This window comes from Gigantopelta aegis, chromosome 6, assembly GCF_016097555.1.
Source record: "Gigantopelta aegis isolate Gae_Host chromosome 6, Gae_host_genome, whole genome shotgun sequence".
NCBI classification, from domain to species: Eukaryota; Metazoa; Mollusca; class Gastropoda; order Neomphalida; family Peltospiridae; genus Gigantopelta; species Gigantopelta aegis.
In genome coordinates, this window is record NC_054704.1 from 44,544,860 (window position 1) to 44,556,641 (window position 11,782).

Genomic DNA, 11,782 nt, shown 5'->3' on the forward strand with positions numbered 1-11,782 from the left:
AGACTGGTTTTGAAGGGCTTAAATATGACCCAGGAAAAAATTTAAATTATTTTGTTCTCATTTTGTAACGACCGGGAAGACATTATACCCAAACTATATTCAGTATCATGGAAAGTGCAATTTTATCTTCTATAACATATGAAAGCCTCACTTTGCCTCATTCGGGCAAGCATAATAGCATCTGTTTATTTAAAGCATATTTTTAGGAACATTTTTTATTACACTGCTACACTGCAGTGGCGAAAAAAATTAATAATAACAGGGACATGTTCGGGGTGGGGGGGTCAACCCCACATCCCCACCCCTGCTCAAAGCAAATTATTATTATTTTAATATGCATATACCAGTATTTGTCATGATGAATTTTCCTTGTACAATAAAAGAAATAGCATTTTAGGACATCAGATTTTCACAATTTTTCAACACCCCCTCCAATATCTCGGGCACTTACACCCTCGATCTCAGCCAGCCAGTCTTGACCATCCCCGTAATAATTTGCAGCACATGTGCCCTCAACAATGAGACAATGTACAGCTTAAGTTTACATATACATCTTGCTTGGAAGTGTAATGATTTCTTTTTTGTAATTTTTGTACATTTCCACTTTTTACCTAGTTGTTTGATTTGTCATGGTATAAACCCATTTTTAATTTGAAACTTGACAAGGATCACTGTATCTCCAACAGAGACTCATGGTAGATTCTCCTAACCGAATGACTACATTCAGGTACACATGTAACTTTGTTGCATACAGCCCTGCTACTATTTTGAGCTAATATGACAGCAATAGGCAGGTATTTCAGTTTTCAAAAACTGTCAAAAACAACAGAATCGATGTAATTATAATTATTTGTTCATGCCTATTAGATATTACAACTGTAAGAGTACCGGTGAGGTACATGATATACCCGTCAGGCGTTGGAATGAAAACCATAGATATTATTATTAAGGAATGTTACGGGTATGATTCAATTCTAATTATGTGAAATTTTTGCAATGGGATGGATGAATAGTTTGTTTTGGACCAACTACTGATGATACTGTATCCATTGGAGAAGGTGCTGTCTGATTAATGAAGTTATTGTTCTTTATTAGAAAGGGAAATTTTGTTTAGCATTTTCTTCAAAGGCTAAAGAAGATTTTCCTATAATGTTCAGAATATAGACAAATTATTCAACTTATTTGTATCACAGTGACCTAGTAATTGTAAGTGACACACTGCCATCCCAAGTTGTTCCTACATGTGAGATTTGATGGTCCTGTATGCATCTGTGTGCAAAATATGGTCTGGACAAGGATTTACTGTTACGTGCAGTAGATCTTGAAAAGTAGGTCACAGTGACCTAGTAATAGTATGCAACATATTGCCATCCCAAGTTGTTCCTACATGCGAGGTTTGATGGTCCTGTATGCATCTGTATGCAAGATATGGTCTGGACAAGAAGAAGTTAACAGACAGACAGACAACGTCATACCATATAATACGACCCATCATAAACAGGCGTATAAAAACACCTGAATTAGTCACTGACTGGTTATAGGAAGATAAAAATATCTGGGTTTGTCACCAACTGGTTGTATAGGAAGGTAAAAATATTATCTGGGTTTGTCACAGACTGGTTATAGGAAGATAAAAATATCTGGGTTTGTCACCAACTGGTTGTATAGGAAGGTAAAAATATTATCTGGGTTTGTCACAGACTGGTTATAGGAAGATAAAAATATCTGGGTTTGTCACCAACTGGTTGTATAGGAAGGTAAAAATATTATCTGGGTTTGTCACAGACTGGTTATAGGAAGATAAAAATATCTGGGTTTGTCACCAACTGGTTGTAGGAAGGTAAAAATATCTGGTTTTGTCACCAACTGGTTATAGGAAGATAAAAATATCTGGGTTTGTCACCAACTGGTTGTATAGGAAGGTAAAAATATCTGGGTTTGTCACAGACTGGTCATAGGAAGATAAAAATATCTGGGTTTGTGACCAACTGGTTGTAGGAAGGTAAAAATACCCGGGTTTGTCACAGACTGGTTATAGGAAGATAAAAATATCTGGGTTTGTCACCAACTGGTTGTAGGAAGGTAAAAATAACCGGGTTTGTCACAGACTGGTTATAGGAAGATAAAAATATCTGGGTTTGTCACCAACTGGTTGTAGGAAGGTAAAAATAACCGGGTTTGTCATTGACTGGTTGTAGTGAGGTAAAAATAACTGGGTTTGTCACAGACTAGTTATAGTAAGGTAAAAATATCTGGGTTTGTCATTGACTGGTTGTAGTGAGGTAAAAATAACGGGGTTTGTCACAGATTGGTTATAAGAAGGTAAAAATACCTGGGTTTGTCACTGACTGTTTGTAGCAAGGTAAAAGTAACTGGGTTTGTCACTGACTGTTTGTAGTAAGGTAAAAATACCTGGGTTTGTCACAGACTGGTTATAAGAAGGTAAAAATACCTGGGTTTGTCACTGACTGGTTGTAGGAAGGTAAAATTAACTGGGTTTGTCACTGACTGTTTGTAGTAAGGTAAAAATAACTGGGTTTGTCACTGACTGGTTGTAGTAAGGTAAAAATACCCGGGTTTGTCACAGTATGGCTGTAGTAAGGTAAAAATACCTGGGTTTGTCACAGATTGGTTATAAGAAGGTAAAAATACCTGGGTTTGTCACTGACTGGTTGTAGGAAGGTAAAAATAACTGGGTTTGTCACTGACTGTTTGTAGTAAGGTAAAAATAACTGGGTTTGTCACTGACTGGTTGTAGTAAGGTAAAAATACCCGGGTTTGTCACAGTATGGTTGTAGTAAGGTAAAAATACCTGGGTTTGTCACAAATTGGTTATAAGAAGGTAAAAATACCTGGGTTTGTCACTGACTGGTTGTAGGAAGGTAAAAATACCTGGGTTTGTCACTGACTGTTTGTAGTAAGGTAACAATACCTGGGTTTGTCACTGACTGGTTGTAGGAAGGTAAAAATACCTGGGTTTGTCACTGACTGGTTATAAGAAGGTAAAAATACCTGGGTTTGTCACTGACTGGTTATAAGAAGGTAAAAATAACTGGGTTTGTCACTGACTGTTTGTAGTAAAGTAAAAATACCTGGGTTTGTCACTGACTGGTTGTAGTAAGGTAAAAATACCTGGGTTTGTCAGTCTGGTTGTAGTAAGGTAAAGGTTAAAATACCTGGGTTTGTCACTGACTGGTTGTAGGAAGGTAAAAATACCTGGGTTTGTCACAGACTGGTTATAAGAAGGTAAAAATACCCGGGTTTGTCACTGACTGGTTATAAGAAGGTAAAAATACCTGGGTTTGTCACTGACTGGTTGTAGGAAGGTAAAAATACCTGGGTTTGTCACAGACTGGTTATAAGAAGGTAAAAATACCCGGGTTTGTCACTGACTGGTTGTAGGAAGGTAAAAATAACTGGGTTTGTCACTGACTGTTTGTAGGAAGGTACAAATACCTGGGTTTGTCACAGACTGGTTATAAGAAGGTAAAAATACCCGGGTTTGTCACTGACTGGTTGTAGGAAGGTAAAAATAACTGGGTTTGTCACTGACTGTTTGTAGTAAGGTAAAAATAACTGGGTGTGTTACTGACTGGTTGTAGTAAGGTAAAAATACCCGGGTTTGTCACAGTATGGTTGTAGTAAGGTAAAAATACCTGGGTTTGTCACAGATTGGTTATAAGAAGGTAAAAATACCTGGGTTTGTCACTGACTGGTTGTAGGAAGGTAAAAATAACTGGGTTTGTCACTGACTGTTTGTAGTAAAGTAAAAATACCTGGGTTTGTCACTGACTGGTTGTAGTAAGGTAAAAATACCTGGGTTTGTCACTGACTGGTTGTAGTAAGGTAAAAATACCTGGGTTTGTCACTGACTGTTTGTAGTAAAGTAAAAATACCTGGGTTTGTCACTGACTGGTTGTAGTAAGGTAAAAATACCTGGGTTTGTCAGTCTGGTTGTAGTAAGGTAAAGGTTAAAATACCTGGGTTTGTCACAGACTGGTTATAAGAAGGTAAAAATACCTGGGTTTGTCACAGTCTGGTTATAAGAAGATTAAAATATCTGGGTTTGTCACTGACTGGTTATAAGAAGGTAAAAATACCTGGGTTTGTCAGTCTGGTTGTAGTAAGGTAAAGGTTAAAATACCTGGGTTTGTCACTGACTGGTTATAAGAAGGTAAAAATACCTGGGTTTGTCACAGTCTGGTTATAAGAAGGTTAAAATATCTGGGTTTGTCACTGACTGGTTATAAGAAGGTAAAAATACCTGGGTTTGTCACAGACTGGTTATAAGAAGGTAAAAATACCTGGGTTTGTCACAGTCTGGTTATAGTAAGGTAAAAATACCCGGGTTTGTCAGAGTCTGGTTGTAGTAAGGTAAAAATACCTGGGTTTGTCACTGACTGGTTGTAGGAAGGTAAAATAACTGGGTTTGTCACTGACTGTTAGTAGTAAGGTAAAAATACCTGGGTTTGTCACCGACTGGTTGTAGTAAGGTAAAATTATCTGGGTTTGTCACTGACTGGTTGTAGTAAGGTAAACATACCTGGGTTTGTCACTGACTGTTTGTAGTAAAGTAAAAATACCTGGGTTTGTCACCGACTGGTTGTAGTAAGGTAAAAATACCTGGGTTTGTCAGTCTGGTTGTAGTAAGGTAAAGGTTAAAATACCTGGGTTTGTCACAGACTGGTTATAAGAAGGTAAAAATACCTGGGTTTGTCACCGACTGGTTATAAGAAGGTAAAAATACCTGGGTTTGTCACAGTCTGGTTATAAGAAGATTAAAATATCTGGGTTTGTCACTGACTGGTTATAAGAAGGTAAAAATACCTGGGTTTGTCAGTCTGGTTGTAGTAAGGTAAAGGTTAAAATACCTGGGTTTGTCACTGACTGGTTATAAGAAGGTAACAATACCTGGGTTTGTCACAGTCTGGTTATAAGAAGGTTAAAATATCTGGGTTTGTCACTGACTGGTTATAAGAAGGTAAAAATACCTGGGTTTGTCACAGACTGGTTATAAGAAGGTAAAAATACCTGGGTTTGTCACAGTCTGGTTGTAGTAAGGTAAAAATACCCGGGTTTGTCAGAGTCTGGTTGTAGTAAGGTAAAAATACCTGGGTTTGTCACTGACTGGTTGTAGGAAGGTAAAATAACTGGGTTTGTCACTGACTGTTTGTAGTAAGGTAAAAATACCTGGGTTTGTCACCGACTGGTTGTAGTAAGGTAAAATTATCTGGGTTTGTCATTGACTGGTTGTAGTAAGGTAAAAATAACTGGGTTTGTCACATACTGGTTATAAGAAGGTAAAAATACCTGGGTTTGTCACTGACTGTTTGTAGCAAGGTAAAAGTAACTGGGTTTGTCACTGACTGTTTGTAGGAAGGTAAAAATACCTGGGTTTGTCACAGACTGGTTATAAGAAGGTAAAAATACCTGGGTTTGTCACTGACTGGTTGTAGGAAGGTGAAAATAACTGGGTTTGTCACTGACTGTTTGTAGGAAGGTAAAAATACCTGGGTTTGTCACAGACTGATTGTAGGAAGGTAAAAATACCTGTGTTTATCACTGACTGGTTGTAGGAAGGTAAAGGCACATCACTGCTATGGACATCTTGGGAATACGGAGGAGGAACATCGTCCTACAAAGAAATTAACAGTGAGATAAACAAATAAAAATGTAATATTTTTAGAATAAAAAATCCAGACTTTTGACCCCTAAAGTGACAGACCCCAGTTTTTAAACAATACAACATATTTTTCACTATTAAAGCCATTTTTAATTATTTAAATTAGAAGTACTTACATTTTATTATTTATAATATTCATTTTCTTAACACCTGAAGTGGTTCTAGTTATCCAGGTTTTGGTAATACCCCTAAATGCATTTTTCATCATTCTAAACAGGCACATTTGTCTAAGAAATAATGGTTATTGAGACAAGCTTTATTTTTAGACAGTATTTCCTTATTTAAACATCACAAACTTTAGTTTCTCTGTTATAACTTTATTAAATGTGTTGCAGGTTTGTAGATTAACTAACTCAGTGTCTCTCTTCAGGTGCTGAAACTAGAGTCTGTGTCTTTAAATTTTCCCATAGTTTTACTTCAGTCCCATTCTAAATATGGTAATCACATGACCACATGTAGCCTCCTTTTGATTGTCAAGGACTAGACAACAGTCAGATTACATGGAGTGATTGTTTATATTAATTTGCATTGACAGCATGGGGGATTGTTGTAAACATATGTGTCAGTGAAATAACAGTTATTGATTATTTTATGAATAAAGGCATCATTTATACAGTCAGCTCTCATTATAACGGCCATGTTTGTTCTGTGCTTGCATTGCTGTTATAAAGAGTTTTTGCTCATATAACGATCTAGTGATGAATTATCTCCCATAGCTTGTATATTTCGGTTTTCCCAATTTAATCAGTAATACTATAATATGTAATAAACTACTAACAAAAAAACAACAAGGAAAGATATTAATTTGATGATGTTTTGACAGACCAACTTGTTACAATCTTTAGGTATACTGGCCCATTTTATTTATCACAGGGTTGAAAATTAGCAGTCACCCGGTCACCCGTGGTGACCTTTATTGGCTAAGGGCGACAAAGAATTTTAGAAAGGTAGTCCGTTAGGCGACCATCGATTTTAGGGTCTGGCGAGTATGATACCAGTTAAACAAGAAAGTACACTGAAACTGAATCGAATGTGTCAAAACACACCGCCTCTGTATTGGCGTGAACTACAGAAGCAGAAGACATAGAACATGTTCTATATTTTAACAATGCCAGACTCAGCTTCTGTGGCTTTGAGCTGGGTCTTTCTGAAAACAGAGCTCAAAACATATCGAAAACATTGCATATATATTTCTTTTTAATCTGGAAGTCGTCGGCTTATTGGAATGGACTGGATACGCCATAATTATCTAGCAGAGCTACTATTTGACAATTATTATTCAATGTTATAGTAAAAAGGAACCATATTTAATCAGCTTACACTATTCTAGGACAAAAACTCATACTAACAACAGTGCATGCTTTATGCTTTGTAATATGATACATCGTATATTTTTTAAATTAAAAAAAAAAAATGTGTTTTGTTTGTTTTGCATTTGTTTTGGGGGGGAGGGTTTTGTCACATAGTTATTTTTCTTTCGATATTTATTTTATTAGTCGCCTACTAGCATTTACAATATCCAAATCAAACGTGTGCGTGCTTCGTCTGTAGGACTGTCACTCCCGAAAAAATATTATCCCTCTTGCATCGGCACAAAATTTATTTCATCCCTTTGCCATCGCCACAGAGGACTGCAACCCAGACTAGTTTTATATACTAAAGCACGTGCAGTTCTACCGTTATTCTCTTTGTACTGCATTATTTTAACTTTTTTTACTTCAGAGGCAATGCAAGACAAGCTGCATACCTTAGCTGTTCTAGCATTTTGTCTTCACCACTGTATTAAAATGAGATTTAATATGTATAATTTAATGGTAATTTGTAAAGAAACATTTTTATTTATACTGAAATTTTTTTTCTTCAAAAAGTGTTATTTGAGTTATGGGTTTAACACATTTTAACATGTTTTTATATGAATTTTAACTTTATACATTATGAAGTTACATGCCAATTCAAACGGTCTACATACGATAAGCACATGGTTACTGTTCAACAACGAACATTCTAGTTTTGAATTGTGCAGTTAAAATTGGAGGGCTAGTTGAATTTGAGAAGGGCCAGTAAGATTTTTTTTCAACTAGCCCTGCTGGCGACCATGGTTTTCATGTTAATTTTCAACCCTGTTATCATACAAAATATTAACAACATTTTCCACAACTGGTGTAACAAAGGCTGTGGTATGTACTATCCTGTCTGTGAGATGGTGCATATAAAAGATCCCTTGCTGCTAATCGAAAAAGAGTAGCCCATGAAGTGGTGACAGTAGGTTTCCTCTCTCAATATCTGTGTGGTCCTTAACCATATGTCCGACGCCATATAACCATAAATAAAATGTGTTGAGTGCATCGTTAAAAAATAAAACATCTCCTTCCTTTTATTACCAACTTTCTATATGCTAACTACATGTAGATTCCCCCATTCTGTGCTAAACTGGCTTGGAATTTCATCTTGTTTGTGTTTTGTGTGACTTTCTTTAAAGTGTGTTATGTTGCTTTTTGGTTTTTTCACCACTAGAAATTTGTATACGGCGTCTTTTCGATGGAGGTTGTGACACGTTTTACACATAATTCAATGAATAAGTGAATGAAAAACATTGACTACAACCAATAATAGTTTTAACAAACATAAGCAGTGCCATGAATAACTGAACTCTGTCAAAATAACACGATGTTTTTAGTGCATCTCTACACAAAATACACATGTTTTCAACTGTCTTCATAAACAATAGCATACCATCAATTAAACCTGAAAGAAAAGGAATAGTTTATTTAACAATGCACCCAACACATTACATGGCGTCGGACATATTGTTAAAGGAAGGGACAATTAAGGCATTTGGCCTGGTATGCATATTCAACGATATATAATGCACATTATTGCTTAATATCAACAAGTATAATCGTATAGTTAATTAATAAAACGGTTAAATGTGACGGCTATTATATATAACGGGTGCAGCCATTTTGTACCATCTCAGTGAGTACGCCCTCTGGCGAGCTGGTGGTTACGTAATACTTAACGCGTAACGTCAGGAATAAGCCTTAGAACTAGATGATAAATAGTCATACATTGCAATGTTCTGTAATAATACACATCCCATGAAGCCAGCAATAAGTATATCCAGCACTATATATATTATTTTTCAATACAAAATAAAATGCCATTGTTAAAGTGGTTACACAACAAGTCGAAATAATTAACAATGTTTTGTCCATGCATTAACTTACGTACTGAAATGATACACTGAGTGTTTTCTTAGTTAATTGGTCTATGCTGTTAGTTGCTTCTACCTGTGATTCCTGATTGGCAGGTGTATTTGATTGGTAACCAGACGAGCCAATTAACGACGCTGTCTAGACACCAAAATACATACCGGTATTGTGGAATAATACCTGTCGCCCCTAAAATGGTAATGGACATGGTTTATTACTGTAAATAGTTCTGTAAAACTATATTGATTAAGTAGACTTTTCCATCTAAAACCACAGAACTGACCAATTACGTAGTCCCAAAGAAAAGAAAATTATCACTTGGGTATCGTGGGTTGTTGTTTTTGCTCCAACGTAGCATATCAATAGGCCTAATAGTGTACATTTTTCCTTTGGGATTATTTAACAGAGAAAAATACTATAACCCCAGTTTGTTCCGTTAATGCAACTTGAAATATATTTAGTTAAATAGTTTATTATATTATTACGTCATTTATGCTGTTTTACAAGTCAGGTTGATCAAAGAGAAGCGCCTTGTCGAAAATTACTGCTTTTGTTTACACTGTACATACAGGAGATGGTCAGGAGCTGACGTCACTTTGCCCCAAGCTATCCCACCAGACGTCACAAAAACGAAACAAAATGGCTGCCCCCAGTTAGCAGGAATAATCATGTTTTTTTTATTAAAACTAAAATTACGCGGTTTTCATTTGCTAAAGTATCAGTATGTGTTGGTGGTCCGGGTATGCATCTTTCCAACACATAAAGCTCTTGTTTGAGTTGACCCTACCTTTAAGGACCACACAGATAATTAGTGAGGAAACCTGCTGTCACCACATAATGTGCTACTCATTCCAATTAGCAGCAAGAGATATTTTATATGCAGCATCCCACAGACAGAACAGTATATACTACAGCCTTTGTCATACCAATTGCTGAGCACTGGCTGAAATGAGAATCAATTAAAGTTGATGTCAGGGACCTTAGTGCATGCTATAAACTTAAAAAATACTAATGAGGCTAAACCACACCCTTTCAATAATGTTCCAGTTGAATACTTAACTATAGGTGCCGACACATTTCATCCTGTAGTGAGTGTATTAGTGGTTACTATGTAAAATATTTTTTACTGGCGAACTTGAAAATTATCAGAATAAAGGTATTTAATGTCAAAGCTAGGATTTTTGTTGTATTAAACAGGAATCTTTGCCTACTGTGTGACAGATAGCTATATAGAGATATATCCAGATGAGAAAGCGATCATAATTGTCACAAATGTCTGTCTAGCTCTCAAATGGCGGAGTACTTGGGCTAATTCTTGATGATAAATAGTTATTTTCCCCAAGAGGTTATAACTGTATTACATTATCTACATTTGATCGTAGTTGTCGTTTTGTTTGGGTTTTTTTATATGTTTCTTTTTTTTCCTTTTTTCTTCCCCACCCCCCCCCCCCCCCCCCTAATGTTTGTTGTTGTTGTTAGGGTTTTTTTTTTTTTGTTGTTTGGTATTTTGGGGTTGATTTTTTTTTCAGTTTCATTACTAAAGTATTTTTTCTAATACGAAACAACAGATTAGGCCTACAACAAACACTTTTGCCTCAATTCAAACCCCTGTACACCACATTATGAAACAGAAATGGACCACTGATGGCAATTTAAAGCCTGCCCATTGCAATTGAAAAAAATAAAAGACTTGAATTGAAATTTTAAAGTTGACGTTTTTTTATCAGTATATATATTTCAAGGATTGCGAAATAAATAATAAAGCGATGACATATCGATCTATTTTTGTGACTAGTTTTGGACACGACAGTGACGACAGTAGCCTGGTAAACAAAATCATTGAAAATGTAGACCTCCCCCACAAAGACAAGTCTAAATATTCTAATGAAACAATATAATGTGATGCCTGTACCTGCTGGTATCCCTTTTCCGCATTACTCGCCATTTGGATTATATTTTGTTTAAAACTATTAAAAATGATTATAATTTCCTGGATTGTTTTCGTTGTTGGCAAAAACAAGTGAGTTATCGGTCCTGAGGCTGAGCTTCAGTTTACATTTCCGGGTCAGAGTTCATTCATCACCATAGTTTCTTCAAACTCAAAAGCTGTTAAGTGGGGGTTGCTTCGATGTCGACCGCTCCTTCCCTCGCTTCATGCGAATTTTCTTTTTTATATGTCCGTGGGAACTAGCTCCAGCGTCCTCGAGCTAGCCTATCAGTATTGACCCTACCACATAGTGACACCCCCGGGCACCCTATATAAATCGGTACCTCAAGCCCCGGGCTTTCAAGTCAAGGTTCGCGGTACGGGGATGGGGGGGGGGGGATTGGGGCAGTGGTGCCTCCTTCCTTTTTAACTATTATTGTGTCCAGAATGCAGGAAATGCTGTAGCCTAGGCCTATAGTATTTGAATCCCTGAAATTGTCTCAGGTAAGCATAATCAGATAATGCCCTTGAAATCTTTGCAACAGATAGGGTCCTGAATCTCGCCACCCCCCACCCCCGACACACACACTTTCAAATAGCGTGGGACCTGCACCCCGTGTGTCCTCGCCTAAACGGGCTATTCCCTAAGCATTAGTTTTTTTAATGTCTTGTGGCGTTTGTGTGTAATTATATTAAATTGGTGGGTTTTTTGTTGGATTTTTTTTTTTGAGGGGGGAGGTGGGCCGTTATGTTGGGGGGGGGTGTCTGTGGAAAAAACAGATTGTCACGGAACATGCTCTTAAATTTGTTTTCGCCTGTGGCGATTTTAATTGTGTTAAAGGGCCGTGTGCAGTTTATTGCCCGTAGCCCAGGTGGGCACTTGTTACGTAATACTTCGCGCGATCGGACATTCCAATATGCACTTAGTCCAGCTGTGGAGGCCATGTGGCTAGTAGTTAC

General features: G+C 36.9%; 1 protein-coding gene across 1 annotated transcript in view; it reads right to left on the minus strand.

Annotated features, from left to right (window-relative positions):
- The window catches only part of LOC121374895 (transmembrane protein 272-like), a 31,013-nt gene extending 19,494 nt beyond the window's left edge, over window positions 1–11,519 (minus strand). The window contains exons 1-2 of the mRNA XM_041502018.1: window positions 10,808–11,519; window positions 5,551–5,635 (exon numbers count right to left, since the gene is read on the minus strand). Coding sequence (XP_041357952.1) covers window positions 5,551–5,635; window positions 10,808–10,840 — 118 coding nt within the window. The 5' untranslated portion in view covers window positions 10,841–11,519. The remainder of the gene's footprint in view (window positions 1–5,550; window positions 5,636–10,807) is intronic.
- Between the last annotated feature and the right edge of the window lie 263 nt (window positions 11,520–11,782).